Here is a 20,136-nt window from a genome sequence, read left to right as displayed (position 1 = left end):
AAAGTTTAGATTCATTAACCATTGAGCACCAATCAATCAAGAACTGGAAGACAACACCTCGAGAGAACAATTCCAAAAGAAGGTAAGAAGCCCCAATACCTTAGGAAGACACTAACATCCTATCACTGCTAATTAGCCACATGATTAAGACTCAAGAAAGCAACCCTAAGCCCACAACTCGTAAAGAACCTTCAATAAAAACAATAATTACCACCTCAAATAGAGAATCAACAACTACACATCTTAGCCTTTCAACAAGGGTAGAGATCAAACAATCATGAGCAAAAAGCAAAGGTACTAAAAAGGAGTACCTCATCAAACCCTTCATTCCACACGTGCCATTAGCATAGCCAAAACCACCACACTTAGCACACTTGCGTAGGAATTAAGCATACTTAATTGAGATCTTAAAATTTTCTTACTTCGAACTAGCCATCACAAACGAGAAAAACATCTTCACTCCCACCCTTACACGCATAAACAAGGCAAAAGACAATAACTTCATATATCTTAGTAGCCTCATCCATACAAACTAGTTGACAGACAACATTGGTCATAACACTTAAGCCCCAAGAAGTCCACCAATTCTAAAGGAAACTTAAAACATCTTCATCCGAATTGGCACTCAATCAAACAAGAAAATTATCTCAAGAATACAATCCATTTTCTCAACTGAATAGATAAGGGTGAGCATGATAGGCTGAAAAGTCAAGTCAATCGATCACATTAAAATAAGTAGTAGAATGAAAGGGGTTAGTTTGAAAAAGTTTCAGATCGAGAAATTTCAAAAAAATATTTTAAAGAGTTAAACCAATTGACCAATCGAAGTTTACACAAACAACTCTTGATATTGGTTTGATAATTTATTAAACTAACCATAATCACTTCAAGGACAGTTTGGTTGAAAAATTGATTTTGACTGACCAATGATTATTCCTATAATATGATAGTAAAAAAATTTCAAGTAGGGGATTGTTAGATGAAAAATTTATGAAAGGAAATATAATATTATTTTATTCTCAAAAGCATTCCACATTGATTATTTTTTTATTGTGGATGTCTCCTTCTTGTTCTCATTGGTTGATCAATGAGTTTGGGCCCTTATAACACTCAAGTTTTGGAAGGAGGTATGTCCGTATCTCCACGGTCGCTATCAGTCGGGCGAGGAGATGAGAGATAATATATATTCTTTTTACTAAATAATATATAAACGTTTTATTAACTAAAATTGTTTTATGGAAATTAGTTGGTTCTGACCATTTTGTCAAATTAAATATCGTTTTGAAGTTTTTGACCCATTTACCAACCGTTGTATTTTGTTGTTTGTTGTTGTTGTATTTTGATGTTTGCTACTACTATGACCTCAAGACAGACGTGAGTTGAAGAACGGCGTTAAACTTCATCAACATAATATGTCAAGAACCAAACCACACAACTGAGCCTCTTATTTCTTAAACTGAAAAATAATCAAACCATTGTTCAAGACAATAATCAACAAAAATTTCACACAACCTCACACCTTGGCAGGCAATTGAGAAATAATCTCAATAGGAAATCGAGCTTCCACAAATTGGGCCATCAAAAGACCAATTCCTCAACTTAAGCCCCAAACAACAATGTCCTCAGTGGAATGACCACCTTCAACTTTAACTTTCCCTAAACCATTTTGACCGAATGAAGAACCTAAAGAACCATTCGAGAGCCCAACGTTGAAACCACCAAACTACTTCACAAGACCAAAACCAAGACGAACCTCAACACAATTGACCAACCTCTGAAGAAGATTGCCTACAATTGGCTTTCTCCCATTCCACACTAGTAATCCACCAAATGAATCCGTTCATCCACACGCATGAGTCCATGTCCTCACACTCACTCTCACAAAAGAAGATTCGAGTTTTTTTCTTTTCTTTTAATAGTATATCAATCAAGTGCATCAACCCTTTTAGTGAAGACATAGTTTTCTCATCATTATAAACGGTTGCATGATTGATAACTTTATCAACAATATATCGGTCAAATATATCACACATTGCCAAGTAGTATAGTACATGATTATCAAATATATGAGTAAAGTACATTACCAAGTAAAGTACACGATTATCAAATATATGAGTAAAGTACATGATTATCAAATACAAAGTGAAGTAGAGTTATTTGTGCCAACCATCCTCAACTCTAAATTAATTTCTAGAATTTTCTCTTTTGAAAAGAAAATATGTGTTTTAGAAAATTGAATTCAAATAAAACCTCTACTTGATTTGATAGTAACCATATGGTTTACAAAGTAAAAAAAATAAAAAATAAAATAAAAAAGGAGTTCTCCTATCTTTTGAATTCCACAAAACACTTTTTACCATTTCTAAAGTAGAAAGGGATGAAATCCTTAGTACAAACACCAATTCCGTTACATCACATTACTCGCAAAATTACGCCAAACAAATTTCCAACCAATTCCGTTCCGTGAAATGAAAAACCACTTTCACTGGAGTGGAATTCTAGGATGATGATGATGATGAAGATGAACTCTCCCCATCATCGTCCTCCGAAGAACTTGACTCATCATCACCTATTCGTCGTTCTACAATGGCCGGAAATAGCCGCTGCCTTAGATCTGAATTCTGTTGACAAGCAGCCGTCGGTGTGGCAGTTTCTTTTTTGGTATGCTTCGCTTGCTTGGCTGCAGCCTCAGCTGCTTCTTTCACCTGTTTACAAGTCTTGTCCAACACAATCAAGAAATCGCGTACGATTGTAAACAATCTCAATCCTTCTTCCTTTCCTGAGTTTCCATGGAAGTAATCCACCGTGCTTTTCACCAACGCCATTATCTTCTTTTCTTCCACTGCAATCCACGCTATGTCTGCTTCAGCTCCTTCTAAAAATTTCGACATTGATTGGTGGAATTTGCTGTCTTCATCTAAACTTTTCATCTCCGCGTCTATAAATGCTTTTGTTTTAATTAGAGATTGGCCAAGTTTTGATATCGTTGTTGTTAGTCCATCCGCATCTACTGCAGCCGCTTTTTTCACGTTTTCCAACTCCTTGGTCAAACCAGAAACCACTTGTAGACCTAATTGTCGATAATGTTCCGTTGAATCGTCGGCGAAGTCCTCAAAAATCGTATCGTTGGAGACTATGCTGGATGAACTTCGACTTTGTCTATCAGAACGAGCTGCTCGTATGCCTTCTGAACGAATAATCTCTTGTACGACGAAGTGTAAGAGCGTAGTCTTGCCGTCAGTTCCTTTAACATCTGCCAGTTTCAAGAGCGTGTCGAGCTTGAATGCCTGAGCACCACCACGGTACGTCCCATCGTTCATTCGGTTTCCAGTTTTGAGAACTGCTTCTAATAGCTTGAGAAACAGCCTGCTGTTTCTAAGATTGTTGCTGGCGACCTAAGATTTAGCCAATTAGTGAGTAGTAAATTGAATGTTGAGTTTTAGGAAGTTAATTTTGGATCTTTGTATGCTCACCTCTAGAGTTGCGAATGATTCCTTAATGTTAGTGACATCTTCCGACATTGAGAGCATGAAGAGAAGACACTCTAATCGTTTAAAAGCAAAAGGAACATCCACTAACACTTTAAGGAATCGTTCTGCTGGACCTAATTGAGAAAGCTCCCCTGAAAATAGTCTAAGTTTTAGTTCCTCTTCTGTTGTTGGTGCCATTTTCAACAAGGTCTGTAAAAGCTCTGCTGGAAGATCAGGATTTCCTGGTATATAATTTGTTATAAACCCTTTGTTAGTTTCATCAATTAGACCAACTTTAAAGCAAGTTGGATTAAAAGAAAGGTAAAGGGCGAATACCTTCTTCAAGAGCATCTAATACTTCTGTTGTTGTTACATTTAGTGCTCGTAGGAGAATTGAAAGGTTTTGAGCTTTCTTAGCATCGATGATTTGAATGTATTGTAATGAAGGGTCTGATACTGAATCTTTCTTGCGGTCGCCTTTGTTAGTTTCTACTGCTGTATATCCAAACAAGGACTCCATCATCTCCTCATTGAATCTGCCAATTTTATAATGATTAATTTTGTAGTATACATCAAATCCTTCTGCATAATGAATTACTATTGAGAGAATTAAGAGTTTATGTTGGCTTACTGGAATGATCCAGCACTAATCTCGTGCCAGACCATAGATTGCCCAGGGTTAGCAAGAACCTTGTCCCAGAAAAAGGGCTTTAACTTGGTCTTTTGGCTTCCTGAATCTGCATCCATGCTTGAGCCGCTAGGTCCTCGTCGATGTGGCCCAATAGGCACTGGTTGAGATTTACCAGGGATTGCTCCCGGTGGTGCAGGTGGGGGTCGACCAACTTTTAGAGGTGGTGGTGGTGGGGCTCTAGGAGCAGGCGGCGGAGGCGGTGGAGGTGCTACCACTGGTGCTGGTGCAGATGGAGGAGGTTGAGAATCTAATCTTCCGGGAGGAGGTTTTATATGTGGCATTGCTGATGATTTACCATCAGTTGTTTGAGCCTCAGCCATAGAGGTACCATTTTCAGGATTAACTGATAAGTTGCCAACAAATGAGGAGGGTTTAGTTCCATTATCAGCATTCGTACCTGAATTTCCAAGGTTGTATGACTTCTGTGAAGAACCTGAAGGCAATTACAAAGATGATTTGAAAATTCATCAATGGAAAAACAATGAGAGAACATAAAAATAGTACCATACCTGCTGATAATTCACTTAAAGATATGTTTAAGAGAGGTCTCTCATCCTTTTGCCCATCCTTTGGATCAATTTTACTTTCCTCACCTTTACGACAGCAGAACAAAAGTAAAGCAACCACAAGAACAACTCCCAAACCAGCCGCTATAATACCAGCAATTATGACTGTCTGGTCTTCCTCATGCTTCTTTGGAGGTCGAGATTTGGAAGAAGCACGTGGAGGTGGTGGCGAGCGAACTACAGAAGGTGTAGGCAAATCCGGAACATCGGTGTCATCCGGTGGCGGTTCTCGAGATCGTGGCGGAGCCTCAACAGGTGGACGGAGGTTTCGTGATGAAGACTTGGCTGGGGCACGACTTGGAGACTTGGCTGGGGCACGACTTGGAGACTTGGCTGGGGCATGACTTGGAGACTTGTCTGGGGCATGACTTGGAGACTTGGCTGGGGCATGACTTGGAGACTTGGCTGGGGCATGACTTGGAGACTTGGCTGGGGCATGGTTTGGAGACTTGGTTGGGGCATGGTTTGGAGACTTGGTTGGGGCATGACTTGGTGATGGCATTGGAGCATGACTAGGAGACGGTAATGGAGAATTTACTGGTGACTCTGCTCCAGGCGACGGTGACGGAGGTGCAGGTGGAGATGAAGCTTCAGCAAGATGCCGTATTGATGAATCTTGCGATGATCTAATTAGACGTTTCATATGAATATTGGACCCTCCATTTAAGGACAGTTCAATTGGTTTGCTAAACCGATCAAATAAAATAGAACTTGATTCAGAACTACGAGAAAGCATAGTTTTCTTTCTTAAGCAATCCAACACGTCCTGTTTCATATCAGGCGGTAGAATTCTTATAGTTTTTTCACCCATGTCTTCAGTTTTGATGTGAGGAACAAGAGATTCTTCATGTTCATGTGCATATTCTTTCTCTGCTAATTCTTTCATGCATGCCTTCTCTCCCTGTTATCACACTATTATTATATCAGAAGTTTGTTATATTTTGCAGATGATGAAGAGGAAAGCAAAAAAGCAGAAACAAACGAAAAGGTTCGAATCACGATTCCCTACCCACACATGTCATTTATCTATTTTTCATTTTATGATTCTGGGTTGAATTGAAAATGAAAGGAAGAAGAAAGAATGTCGATTCATAATAATTAGAGAAAAGGGAAAATTGGTTACCATATCTTTATCCAAGTTCGATGATGTATAGTAATCGGCATTGGTAAGAACCATTTCGACCGTCTTCCTTCTGCCTTCTGAACTCGCAATTGCCAATGCACAAAGGAGAGTCACAAAAACAACCACATAACCAGCTCTTCTTAATTCCATTTCTCTCTGAATCACCATCCCATTCGTATTCTTCTCTTCTCATTTCATCGAACTTGAAGAAATCTCTACTCTTCAATCCCCTCTAAAACCAACCCATTCCTTTGAATTCCAGAACCTTACCCCTTCCTGTAAATGTATTTACCCGACTTTGCCAATAATTCACATAAAAGTTTCCCAATCAATGTTGAAACGCTCAGAATTTCATTGATTGAAACGAGCGTTCATAAATGCCTAAAGAAAACAAAAAAAATCAATGGAACCAACACCTGTTTGTGATGTTTACAAAATTATGACAGTTTGAGTTTGAATTCTTGATATTTTTGTTCTTCTTCAGCCGAATTCGTCCTGGGTTTTCTTTTCTGGAATCAAAGTCCAAAACTTTTTTTCCCTCCCTGATATTTCGAAGATATCTTTTCTTGATATCCAGAAGGGAGGAAAAAAAAAATGAATGAGTTAAGCAAACATGGGGAGAAGTATGTGGAAAACCCATGATTGTTTAAATTTCTTTTATGCCCTTCTCTTTTCAAAATCTCATCTCTTCTCACCCCCAACTATCTAAATTTACTATATGAAAGATATATTATTATTTAGTTTTCAACATTAAAAATTGAGTGGCTAATGTAGCATGAAAATTGAGGTTGTCAAGAGGTGATTGGGCAGCCATTGATAAGGAAAAGTTAATTTAATTATTAAATCGTAATGCCACACTGTAATTACGACGAAAATCTATCAAAGACTAATTGGATCGCACAATTCCAACAAACATGAGCTATATTTAAATTCTGTTTTTACCCTTTGACACCTCAAACTCTTCTTATTCGAATAAATTTAAATTTTGGGCAACTTTTAAATTTTTTTTTACAACCCCTTTCTGCTTCTTTCAAAATCAGAATTTTCAATCATCAACTTTTGTTTATATTATTTTCTTAAATGATTGAATATGACCTGGCGTGACAATATTTTATTTGATAATTAAGTCATGTCCATCCTCATGAATTTAAAATTTCAGATTCAAATTAAACTATTTTTCAATAAAATTATTAATTTTTAAACATCTTTTTTCATTTTTGAGGCCTATGACATTTAAAATTGAATTGGTTGAGATAGGTTATTCCAAAAGAAATTTTTTGAATCTGTTGAGATGGCTTCTTTAAATTGGGGTTGAGGAAAGAAGTTAGAGTGTCCAATAATCTTATTAAAAAAAAACTCAAATTTACCAAATTTCATTTGAACCCCACTTAATTTTATTCCAATTCAATGTTGTAAACGTTGATTTTATATTGGAATTCAATATTGAAAATAGGTTTGTAATCCAAACCCAAAAAAAAAAAACGAAAAACTGAAATCCAACTTTAATTAGTAAGTTTCGTTTATCCAAATTTGGTTGGTTAAATCAAGTTTTGGTGACATTCTTTAACTTTGTTGGAGTATAATTAAAACGATATTCCAAATTTTAAATTAGAGTTTGAGTTTTCAACTAAATTTTATTTCAATGTCAAAACTTTGACATTAATCAAGTGTTGCCTCAAGTCAAATTATGGGCATATTCCAAGTTCCACCAAATCAAAATTGAAGGCAAAAGAAATCCTGAGAGGTCAAAATTCTACTCCAAATCAAAGTGGAAGTAAAGACAACGATGAACTCAAAATTATACTTCAACTTTGCATGAAGAATTGAATATATTCTAAAAAAAATGTTAGAATTTGGGATGCTACTCAAAATTCAATTTACAATTAAAGTGGAGCATAAATTCTACTTTAGTTTTAGTTCAAATTAAAGTCCACTCTCGAACAAGAGGGTAAAAGATTAAAATTCATCTTTCGTCTACTTGTGGTAAAATGTGTCAAGCAAACAAAATTTAACATAAAAAAAGATTGGGTTATATTCTCGTCAAAGTAGAGAATTAAACGCTACAAATTATTTTTCAAGATTCACTCACTCATACACCGTGCATAAATCTCAAAAAGGGTCATTTGTTGAGCAAAAAATATCGATCAATTAAATTTCATCACGTCAGTTATGAGAATTATAATTTGATTAGATTTTGGTAATTAAGTTTTCTCATATCCAACTCAATTCAAGTCCCATATAGAAAAATTGAACCAAAGAAATAATAAGCGTAAGTTCAACAAACAAATGTGCCTAAGCCCAACAAGCAAATTCGCATAGGTCCAAGCCCACCTAAAGCCCATAAACATTCTCTATAAATATAGACTTTGTCATTCATTTGTAAGATATATATGGTTGAAGTAAGAATTGAAGATTCAAAATTCTAAAAGCTCTTAACCGAGATTACCATCTTCTGAAAGATTGAAGACTTGGAAAATTAAATTTTTTCTAGATAATCGAGGAACAAGAAGTTTTGAGAAGTTTAATTTGTATTCGAGAGAAATCATCAAACAAGTAAATATTAGAAATTGTATCTAGCATATATAAATATTAGAGATTGTATCTAGCATATAAATCAATATACAAAATTCAATTCCATAAATTAATCACATCTAATTGAGAGTGGTTTGGATGACGGTGATTCCAAAGATATTAAAGTATGGTTGAAAAATGATTAAGAAAAATTTAGAATTACTATCTATAATAACAAAGTACACTTTATTTTTTTCGATGATTAATCTATTAAAAGAGAAATTATTTTAAATAACAAAATTGGTGAAAATATTTATAAACATAGCTTTTGGTTGCAAAAAAAAAAAAAAATAGTAGGAGGATGATGTTTTCTTTGGTTGGTTCAAGTGTATAATTGAAAGAAATAGTTTACTATTTAGTTAGGATATCAATTGGGGATGTAGCTCAGATGGTAGAGCGCTCGCTTAGCATGCAAGAGGTACGGGGATCGATACCCCGCATCTCCATTATTTTGATTATTTTTCAATTTCAATTCTTTTAATTTCTTTTTCCTTTAAAATTTCTTTTTTCAATTTCAATTCTTTTAATTTCTTTTTCCTTTAAAATTTCTTTTTCCTTTAAAATTTAAACCAAAGACAACAATATTTATGATATGTGTAACAAAATAAAAAAACATATGAAAGCAAACTATTTTTTTAATATTTCAGATTTATCTTTTTTTTTCATCCTCTTTTTTATGTAATTTTTCTTTCCATTGTTTGTTACTCTTTTTTTTCCTATAATTTTTCTTTTCTTTTTCATCGTACTTTTCTCTTATTTTTGTGCAATTTTTCTTTTATTTTTCTAAATAGTTATTTGGCTCAATATTATCCACCAAATATAAAAATCTATTTTTGTTTTATTTTTTTGAATTGTTAATTGGTTCATGATCTTAAAAAAATTCTTGGGATATTGGTACGTTTAGATTTGACTACCAAAAAATAGCAAAAAGGATCATGTGCCAAAAAAAATCATCCAAATCTAAACGATCAACTATAAAAAAAATAGCAAAAATAGCATCTAAACTAATTTTATACTTGTAAAAGCTCAAAAACTAAAATTATAATTTTTAAAAACTAAAGAGGGTATTTCTAAATATAAAAAAAAATCATAAAATAGTTACACATTAAAATATCACTAAAGTGCAAAAATGATTTACATTTATGTGCCAATTTTTAAAATTTTCAAAGCTTTCCTTTTAAAATCCTAATATACCAAAATTTTAAAATTCAACATCTAAATTTATAACCTTGGATCAATTTACATCTTTTATGAAAAGATCCCCGCAGAGGAAAACAAATATGTTTTTGACATTCTTTCAAGTTTGAATTACTCTTCTATTTTGTAAAGATGTCTTCTCATCTTTAGTTTAATCCCTTCCCCTCCAAGTGAGAAATTTGTAAGAATGAATTTCTATAATATAGAAAAAATGTTTTAAATGATAAAATTGATGAAAATTCTTACAAATATAACAAAATTTCATAGTCTATCGAGATAGACACTGATATAATATACATCCATCAACGTCTATCAACGTTATCAGTGAAACAGATATAAGTGATATTTTTTTTATTCATTTTGTTATATTTAAAAATAATTGAAGTTTTGTTTGGTGGATATTTCCATTTTAGAAAACAAAAAAGAATTGGAGGAAAGAAAAGCAATTAAAAAAAGGGAATCTAAAAGTTGGATTATGTCATGAATGAGAGTAGTAGGGAGGTTGAGAGTAGTAGGGAGGTGTTGGGTAGTTGGTTCTTTCATTTTCATTGCATCATACAACACACCAATTTCCTCCTTGTTCTTTTCTATCTCCCAATTCCAATCTAAAAAATGTTCCTTTCTCTCTCTCTCACTTTCCCATCCAATTTTAAAATCTATAAACTCTTTATTTATTTGGTTTCCTATCGTTACAAAGTCGTTAACTCTTTAACGATGTTTTGACTTCAATATTTAGATGAGTCGACTGTGACTTCAATATTTAGATTAGTAGACGGTCAAATAAGATAATTACTGCTAAAATTTTAGGATTTTAATTTTTAGTTTTTAATTTTTAATTTTTAATTGAATAATTCAAAAAATCATTTTGTCTTCCAGATTTTGATTATCATCATTTTAACACATTGACATTCTACTTCACTTTCTTAATTCATATGCTAGATACAATTTCATCAACGTATAAATTTAGAACAAATTGCATCAGATAACAAAAACATTTAGAAAAAAACAGCATGGATAGATGTTATCAACTTTTAATTTGAGAAATATGTTATCAGCTTTTAACTTGAGAAATATGTTATCAATTGATATAGTTGATAGGATATAATTGATAATAACTATCAATGATAGGTTTTATTAATGATAACTTTTATCAATGATAGCCACTAAAGAGCAGAGTAACTTTCAATTTGAGAAATACGATATCAATTGCTATAATTAGTTGTTATTGCTGATAACTTCTATTAGTGATGTCTTTCAATTTAGGAAATGTGATATAAGTTGTTATCAATAATATCTTTTATCAACGATGTTGGCTATCAATATTCCTAATAGCTATTATAAGTAAATTTTCTATATTGCTATCAACATACAATGATATCACTAATAACAACTATACACAATATCGTTAGAAGGATATTTTCTGTAAGTGATATATCGTTGGTAAACATATCAATTTTGAATTGATAAGGTTTAACTAGGCTATCAATTGTTATTTTTTTAAGGCTACTATAAATTATATACTTTTGTTGCTATCACTTTATAATATCTATCAGTGATATATCAACATAAGGATATCAGTGATCATAACATCTATAAGTTATATCCTTAATAAGCTACTATATATATTAATAATATCAATTAATGTTCTACTCTAAAGTGATACTGTGGTTGTTTTTTTAGCATAAATTGGAGAAAGAAAATAGATTGAATTAGTCTGTTACCAATAATATCTTTGAATCCCTAATAACACATTATCCATATGATAGCTTCAATCACTGATAGTATAAATGAAATTAATATAGTTGCAATTTTTGTTGAAATAAATTATTGATTTTAGGTTATGCTATAAACCATTTATATCATTTAGGAAGTTTAAGTTCAAGTTATCAGTGATAAATTCATGAAAGTCATATAGACATAGTAGCCATGATGTCATTGATAGAGGTCGTCATTGATAGTATAATATCAGTGATAGAAGTCATCACTGACAGTATAAGAGGAAGGAAATTGAAGAGCAAGATTGACATTTTAAAAATTTTACCATATATAACCGGTAAAAAATTATCATTTTTGCAAATATTGTTCCCTTGTGCTATAGATTATATTTATTTTCTAATTTGTACTGAATGATGCAATTTTCTTTATTTTTTTTAGTTTTTTTACCTTGTCATGGATGTTAATACCAATATGACAGCTTTATTTATGAGATACTTGAAAATATAACAATTAAATTCAAAATATTATCATATATAGCAACATTTGAAAAAGAAAGCTACAAATATAGTAACATTTGTCAATGTATATCGCTAATTGACCATGTTAAAAATATTGGTCATTGATAGAAGTCTATCAACGATAGAAGTCTATCATTGATAAACTTTGCTATATTTGTAATTTTTAAAAAAATGTTATATACTTAATTATTATTCCTAAAATTGCTACATATTATAATTACTATTTATTTATTATACTCAATGTTCTATTTACTTCCCGATTCAAATTTTAAGAAGTTAATATAAATGGTGGGGGAGATGAGGGGGGGGGGTGTGCCAGACATTTGAGTTTTGATGAAAAAAATACAAAAATAAATTAGTTTTTAATTTGAGTTTATTTGATTGGAATATGTGGGTCGTACTTACGTGATAACACAAGAGAATCGTAAAATAAATGAGCAAGATATATGATTTATTTTTCAATTTATTTAACATGATGAATTTTTTGACGTAGCCATCAAAATGTAGAAAAATTACATAAAAAAAAGTTAATGGGATCCTAATGGTAAAGACCAAAGTAAGAATCTTAATTATTTATTTAACTTTCGAGTAGAATATTATATCTTTCAAGAAAGGTATTGGTTTAGACTGTCAGTTTTCATGCAAAACGGATCGTATTTTTTGTGTTATTTTATCTTGGAGACATCGTGTAACTTCGAAAATGCTAGTACAAACAAGAATAAAACTATGAAACGTCTTAAAGAAAGTGAGCTCAGCGGCCGATTGTTGTTTCAATTTATTACAATATAATTCTAACTAAAACAAAAATTATTATGTTTGGGGGAGATATTTTGTTTTTTACTTTTAGTTTTGAATTAAACAGTGAAATTTGGAGCAATTGAGAAAATATTGTAAAAGGAAAAGGTGGAAAAAAATCTTAGGAAAAATCTATTTTATGGGTTTTGTTTGAAGAAAAAAAAGATTTCTTCTTAACAAAATACCAACAAACCGAGACAACTACTTCTTCAACTACTCATATAGAATCAAGAAGAGAATACTTAATCGAAAAGTCTCTTTCCAGACTCGAAATCAAAGGCCAAGTAAGAGAATGTTAGGATGGTAAGAATGAGCCTAATTTTGTTTTCCGATTCAAGTGAACAACTAAGACACATGATATTAACATTTAATAAAGTTTTCATCTTTCAAAATTAACTTTATTTCTTAGACGGAGGATCCAACGTAAGAAGAATGTTAACTTTTTTTTAAAGAAGAAAGTGCTAACTTAAACTATTATCTTATCATCTTATATGCTTTAGGAAACAAATAATATTTTCATTATGTTCGGCTTAAAATTGGCCAAAGTAAGAAAGATGTTTGAAATTGTAGTTTTAAAAATAAGTTTTTTTTTTCTTTTAATGAAGATTTATTTATAAATGAAAAGCAATAATTAGATGCATTTTATCCTAAAATGTACTTATTTATTGTACTCTATATTTTTCTATTTCACACAAAATTAAATAGAAAAATTATCAACTTTATTTTTGTAAAATACATTATATTGGTTTAGAGTTGGATGCAGTCACTCAAGTTTTTGTTTTAGAAAAACACTGTGGACAAAGACTCAATTTTGAAAGAAAAAATATTTGTTTCAATGATTGAAGGCAATCTATTACATACATTTTTTTTAAAATAGTAAAAAATAATTAAATTGTTTTGAAAAGAATGACACAAAGTTTTTTCTTTTTTCTTTTGAGATTAGTGCATAATGCATTTTGAAATGGAAAGTGAGATTGAGGAAAGTGTTGGGAGGTTTTGTTGTGTAATATCTCAAATCATAGGGTCAATGATCAATCGTATCCAATCACACTTCACTTCACCACTCTTAGTTTCATAAATTAATTGATAAATAAACTATATCCCCTTCAGTTGATTAACAGAGAGAAGCCACGAAGTTTTCAAATCATCATCCCCCAATCCCCCATGGCCCCCACTTCAGTCCCCATTACACCCTTTATGATCCCACACTTTGCCCCTTTCCTTCCAACCAAACACTTCTTCACTACTCTCCATCCATGGTGATTCCTAAGCCTTTTTAGTTCATTCAACTTTCTTTTTTCAAAACCACCAATGGACAACCCTCCACCAAACTGGAATTGGCTCTTCGATTACTCTACAGTGGATGATCTCGCCGTCGTCGACCCTCGATTCTCGCCCCCACAGTCCATCAGTTTCTCCTGGTCCAATCCCTCCATCAATTTTTTATCTAAAGACAGGTGGGTCTTCTTTACAATTCCCTTTTACTCTTGATTCTGGGTTGTCTGTTTGTGGGGTGTGATTTATTGTGAGGGTTTTTTGTTTCTTAGTTTTAATATGGGTAATTTCACCCTTTATTTCTATTGTCCCGTTTGTGTTTACTATGTTCATACAAAAGCCAAACAGCCAATTATGGGTTTCCCCCCCTTTTACTTTTTTTCTACTTTTGCTTCTTTATCTGCTACCAAATATCAATTGTAAAAGTTTTCTTGCTTTTTTGTATCACTTGGAGATCGTTGTCTGTGATAAGATTGTTGCAACTTTGTTGAAATGCCTTTGCCGTACCATTTTAGGGACATAGCAAGTCAGTTTCCTTGAGCTGTTTTTGTGTCTTTAGGGACTGTATGCAGTGTTTTGTTGGGTGTTAGGATGCTTGTATATGGAAACAAAATTTATTAGCTGTAAACTTTGGTTTGGTCTTCACTGCTCTGCTATAGCATGTGATTAACTGGAGAATCTTTTAGAGACCAAGTTTATAATTAATTAGTTCTGTTTCCTTACCCAGATACAAAGCATTTCGTTTCAGTTTCCATAACCCCACTTGGACTTGTTGGATCTTTAAATTTCTCTTATTCTATCTTTAACTTGATGTTAAATGAATTACCTAGTGGTAGCAATATTCATTCAGTTGGTTTCAGGTTATAAATATATTCAGGTGGAAATTAGTATATACAATAACAATTTATCAAATCTGTACTGTCTTGCTTTTTTTCTTTTTTTCCTTATGTGGGAAATAATTCAATTTGTCCCTTTGTGGATCATGTTATTGTTTCCATGTTTGATTTTGGAGACGTGACATAAACAAGAGCTCAGTCAAAGGTAGTGATTGGTTACTCAGTCTCTTAGATGGGGTGATTCATGCTGTTTTTGGTCAAGCTTAAATAATTGTTGATTCTGTGGGGTTACTATTTCAGAGTTCCTGTTTTCATTACTTACCAGCTAATTCTGAGTAGCCTAAATTCATCGCTTTATTTCATACATAGCGAAGGTCTTGCAGTTTTTTACTCTACAGTAAAAGGATAAACCTTCAAACGCTTCATTCTTTTTTATGTATGATTTACTTTTTCTCGTTGATAAAATGAGCTGATCTTTTTTGGGAGATTGCATGCATGGAATGAGTTTATTTTTATCTCAAATTTTAATTGCAACTGATTAGATATTTACTTTTTTCCAGCCTTGAGGTAGATTGTTCATATGAAGATCTGGACAGCACAAAGGAAGTGGGTCGGAAACGGTAAGTTTTTATCAGGTACTACTGAGGATCTGTCAAATAAGTAAGAATCTATTTGGAGTAGCTAAACAAGGTGAAGTGCATTTCTTTTAATTATTTGCAAGAAGGTGCATTGAATTGTTCATTTTTTCAAAGTCAACGGTGTACTGATTTTTATATCTTGTAAGAAATTCTTATATAACCAACAAATAGAAACGAAAGGATTGAATGTTAGAGAGTTCAGCTTGAGCATAAATATGCTCATAGAATTTATTATTATTTCTCAAGAATTTATTATTATTATAATAGTTGGATGTTGATTAAAAAACCAATATGCCCCTAATAACCATTAGTCACTAAATTTAAATTCTGACATACTTTTCTCATACATCTAATAATAAACAATCTGTCGGATACATTGTGACGGCCTAATTGAGTAGTTTTTTCATCATGGCAGGGTAGTTCCCTGTGTTATAAGTGACCTAATATAAGAATTGGCATTTAGTCCTGCTGGCTTCATTTAGGACAGGATAACTTTCTATTGTCTTGTGTATGTTCACACAAATTTGCTAGTGCCTTTTTTATGCATCAAATATTATATAGGAGTTTGATAAGGATCCAAATTCCTGTTAACAGGTAGAATGTTTCCCTTATTTTGTTGTATTTTATTAATCAAACACTTGACTCAAAAAGCTTGTGTTATTGGGCTAAAAACAATTAATCATTTGATATATCTCAAACATTATATAGGCTAAGGGGTGAAACAAGTGCTGCATCTACCTCCAAAGCCTGCAGAGAGAAACAGAGGAGAGATAAGCTGAATGAGAGGTATCCTATTATCAATTACCACTTCAGACATTAATCTCTTTTTACTAAGACACCATCTATAATTTCAAGGTTCTTGGAATTGGCTGCTGTCCTGGAACCTGGAAAACCACCCAAAAGCGACAAGGTTGCAATCTTGAGTGATGCTATCAGAATGATGACTGATTTACAATGTGAAACTCAGAAGCTGAGAGAATCAAAGGAGGATTTGAAGGCAAAAATCAAAGAACTAAAGGTGAGATTGGTAGCCCATTGGACATCCTATACTCGTTTGCACCTTGAATGTGAACTTTAACCAACACTTGCTTTATCTGATCCATATAAACCCTTCATATATTTTTAAGCAACACTTATAATAGTTTCAATGTTGAATAGTTTACTAACATCTGATGCACCGCAAACTGGAATTATTTATCTTTTGATCTCTAAGCACAGTATGCATGTAGGTTGAGAAAAATGAACTTCGTGATGAGAAGCAAAGGTTGAGAGCAGAGAAAGAAAAGTTGGAGCTGCAAATCAGAGCAGTGAACACTCGAGCAGCTGATGTTCAGCATCCTCCCCCCACACTGTCAGCTGCATTTACCGCACAAGGGCAATCGGCTGGTAACAAATTGATGCCTTTCATTGGTTATCCTGGCATTGCCATGTGGCAGTTCTTGCCGCCTGCAGCTGTCGACATATCACAGGATCATGTGCTTCGCCCACCGGTTGCTTAAAGGGGAGGACAAATGATTTGGTTTGTTTGTTATGCTGTTATAATTAACAATGTCTTTATATGCTTGTGTTTCTTTTCAACCATATGTTTTGTTTTCAATTGTTCAAGAAGCTCTTAATCGTGTAAAAACGTTGTTTGAAGACTAGCAAATGTTGCATTGCTAACTCTATCCAAAATAAACGGAAGTATTTGACTGAATTTAACAAGTTGCTGCCTGCAGCTATGCCCACATTATACATTTATGTATTCTCATCTTAGTAACATATTACTTAAGTTTTAGCTGGTGTTTATACAGTTAATCAACATAGGATCTAGATTCTTTTACTTCAAAACAAATATAAGACCTGTCTAAAAATCAAACCCTAGACATTATTTTGCAACAAATTTTCAAGTTCACTCCAAGCTTTACATTTTTATTTCATAAAATATCAAACACAGTAATCCTTACAGGTGTTGTCATGATAACAGGGAGCATGAAATTTAAATTTTGATGGTTAGCATTAATTTTCTTTATGCCTAAAAGAATGGACAATAGAGAGAATCTTTCTTTTTTGTGAAATGTTTTGGAATACCAGAAGGCAGCTTCTTTAATATCATATTATATCCTGAAGTTAATATTCTTCTCAGGTTTGTCATGTGCTATGGTTATTGCTTATCAATGTAGCACATGATTTGGGAATTATTCTCAGTCAGAGCAGAATTGTAATGTGTTTAAGATATTTTACAATGGATAGAGGCTGGTGAAAGGCTTTTTATTCATTGGAATCACGTAGAGTAAAAGCATTAGATCAAAAAAATTGTAGGATCCCATCAAGATGTACATGGAAAATGAAAATTTTTCAGAGAGCCAAAATCATTATGGCAACAAAGGTGAAGCCAAAAGAGAGATGAATCCTGAAACTGCATCTATAAGCCAATGATGGACGAGGAGGAGGTTTGGGCGCTGCTGAGGGAATCAGTGGCTGATCAAATGGAAATGGAGGGATCGGAGGCTCCGGTGTCGGTGCTGATGATGGTGGAGTTGGTTCCGTGGGCGGTGATGGAGGGCTGGGTTTAGAATCTGGTGGTGTAGCCTGAGGAGGCTTTGCTGGTGGCTTCGTTGAAGCTTTTGGGGGGGAAGATGGAGGAGGAGATGTAGGATCAGGGGGAGAGGAAGTAGGTGGTGGTGAAGACGGTGTTTCTTCCGGCGGTGGAGATGGAGGCATAACTATGGAGGAAGGCGGCGGTGATGGATTTGCAAGGGTGTCAATTTCAACCTTCATTCCAGCAAGGCAATGGCCAGGCACCCCGCAAATGAAGAATCTTTTACCTGATGTCAAAAGGGTAATCGCTGTACTGCCGCCAATGTGCTTCTCTATGGGGTTGCTTGCGGAACAGGAGCTGAAATCTGGCTCATTGACTTCAACCACATCATGGTTGGACGAGTACTCGAAAACTGTCAAGGACACAAATCAGTTATAGTTCCATGAGAAACCAAAATTGAGCTGAGAATGACATTACATAAAGAAAAAAGATTAAAAGGGTTTAGAAGAAATAATAGAAAGGAGAAGTAACTGAGAACATCTCCAATGGTGAAGTTTTTGGAGGAAGCCCAAGCCTGGAAGTTGGGGCCTATTTCCCAGCCACCAGAATCACCCACTGTATAATTAGTTGCCATCGCTAATTCAACAGCCATTGTGGCTGCAATTGCCAATGCCATTATCAGTGTTCTTGAAGCTCCCATCATCTTCTTTCAGAAAGTCAAAGCCAAGAAAACGAACTTGTATTGGGATCTCTCTGTTTCTGAGTGTATATAACGTTATTAAACTCCATAGATTTGGTGGGAAAGGACGTGCTAATGCTAATGATAAAGTGTGTTTGAAAATTTCAACTTTTGTGTGCTGTCTTTCTTTGTATTATCTGTAATGAAATTAAATATTGTTGAAGACTTCGGAATTGTTGAGTTGTTTAATGAGTCCTGATAGAACCCAGATGAGTTGGTCAAATCGATATAGTTATTTTTAGTTTATAAGGAATGAAATGGTAAAATGAAAAGCCTATGGAATCTGGTTGACATTGCTGATATAAAATTCTGAAAATTACTTCCAAAAGAAGATAATAGTAAACCTATCATTATGGTCAAACTATGAGTTTAGATCTCTAGTTTCATAGATGCGGTCGTGTGTGCACATCTAAAGATGCCTTTTTCATAGAAATTTTGGATTTTCCCTAGAAAGAACAATGTATAAAAAATATTGGAATAGTATGCCTTCATTTGATAACAATTGTACTTTTAGTTATTTGCTTTTGAAACTTATTCAGGTTTTCTTCATATTTTGCAGTGCAGGAAAGAGTCAAAGAACTGCCTAAAAAGTTTCTGTTCCATTGATGGTTTTGGTTTTGGGAAGAAATTGAAAGAGTGCAAGGTTTTATTGTTAACTTTCAAAAAATTCCAAAAATGTATCTTCAAAATCTTCAAAAAAATTCCTAAAAAGTATCCTCTTTTCGTACGTGTTTTGTAAACTCGTAAAATCGAGATCAAACCGTCAGCCACTGGTCTGAGCGGTTTGGGTGGTGCGGTCTATTAGTAACTATAAATTCTACAAAAAAAAAAAAAAAAAAGTTTGTAAAAGGTAGCAGAGAACATATTTTAAAAATGAAGTTGTGATTAAGAGAGTGACTAAGTTTTCATGGGGAGACTGTTTTGAGCTCATGAATACTTTAAGAAGGATGACATAAATGCACAATCCTCAATTTTTCTACAACGACAATATCACTGACGACTTTTTTTTAATCTAAGATCATCTTTAATTTTCAGTTGTTGCATCAGTTCTAACTAAGCAAGAACTACAATCAAAATACTATATACATTTTGTGAAGCTACTAGTCAAGGATGTAGAGATTAAAATTGAGCTTGAGAAGGAAAAAGAAGAGAATGAGAAGAAACAAAAATCAATGGAAGGAGAATAGCTATTTAAGAATTGAAACAAAGAAAAGAAGAGATAAAAGGAAGACACTAAGGAAAATCATAAGTTGATCCTCGTTATATTGGACAACATAAACAACATAACTGAAGCTATTAAGAATTAATACAGTTCCACCAAAAGGGGTGGCGAAGAACAGTCTCAAGAATCACTTAAAAAGAAGAAAGAACAAAACTCATGTCTGTATTTGAAGCTCAGAGGTCTTGGAGAGATAAAAGAAGGTAAAATTTTCCTTCTTTTTTAATATCACAATGATATATATGCACGCATACCGAAGCT

The 20,136-nt window shown here is 33.4% G+C and overlaps 3 protein-coding genes, 1 long non-coding RNA gene and 1 other non-coding gene across 5 annotated transcripts; 3 read left to right on the top strand and 2 right to left on the bottom strand.

Moving 5' to 3' along the window:
- Window positions 1-2,233: 2,233 nt before the first annotated feature.
- Window positions 2,234-6,050, bottom strand: LOC101206094 (formin-like protein 3). The gene is made up of 6 exons (XM_031881131.1): window positions 5,851-6,050; window positions 4,671-5,628; window positions 4,102-4,594; window positions 3,807-4,006; window positions 3,474-3,712; window positions 2,234-3,395 (listed from the first exon to the last, which is right to left on the bottom strand). Exons 1-6 carry the CDS (start codon window positions 6,016-6,018, stop codon window positions 2,499-2,501), a joined length of 2,955 nt encoding a protein of 984 aa, XP_031736991.1. The 5' UTR covers window positions 6,019-6,050; the 3' UTR covers window positions 2,234-2,498.
- Window positions 2,880-6,763, top strand: LOC105434694. The gene is made up of 2 exons (XR_968806.2): window positions 2,880-3,302; window positions 5,675-6,763. It is a non-coding gene; the product is annotated as an uncharacterized LOC105434694 (long non-coding RNA).
- Window positions 6,764-8,794: 2,031 nt separating this feature from the next.
- On the top strand, window positions 8,795-8,867 carry TRNAA-AGC. The gene has a single exon. It is a non-coding gene; the product is annotated as a tRNA-Ala (tRNA).
- A 4,940-nt stretch (window positions 8,868-13,807) lies between these two features.
- LOC101212433 (transcription factor ILR3) lies at window positions 13,808-17,127 on the top strand. Its single transcript, XM_004151825.3, has 5 exons — window positions 13,808-14,104; window positions 15,319-15,378; window positions 16,105-16,182; window positions 16,252-16,414; window positions 16,626-17,127. Exons 1-5 carry the CDS (start codon window positions 13,959-13,961, stop codon window positions 16,893-16,895), a joined length of 717 nt encoding a protein of 238 aa, XP_004151873.1. The 5' UTR covers window positions 13,808-13,958; the 3' UTR covers window positions 16,896-17,127.
- A 159-nt stretch (window positions 17,128-17,286) lies between these two features.
- On the bottom strand, window positions 17,287-18,821 carry LOC101212677 (blue copper protein). Its single transcript, XM_004151826.3, has 2 exons — window positions 18,449-18,821; window positions 17,287-18,329 (listed from the first exon to the last, which is right to left on the bottom strand). The coding sequence occupies exons 1-2, from the start codon at window positions 18,618-18,620 to the stop codon at window positions 17,734-17,736; spliced, it is 768 nt and encodes a 255-aa protein (XP_004151874.1). The 5' UTR covers window positions 18,621-18,821; the 3' UTR covers window positions 17,287-17,733.
- Window positions 18,822-20,136: the final 1,315 nt, after the last annotated feature.

Source organism: Cucumis sativus, chromosome 2 (assembly GCF_000004075.3).
Source record: "Cucumis sativus cultivar 9930 chromosome 2, Cucumber_9930_V3, whole genome shotgun sequence".
Taxonomy (NCBI): domain Eukaryota; kingdom Viridiplantae; phylum Streptophyta; class Magnoliopsida; order Cucurbitales; family Cucurbitaceae; genus Cucumis; species Cucumis sativus.
This window is presented reverse-complemented; position numbering and strand designations above follow the sequence as displayed.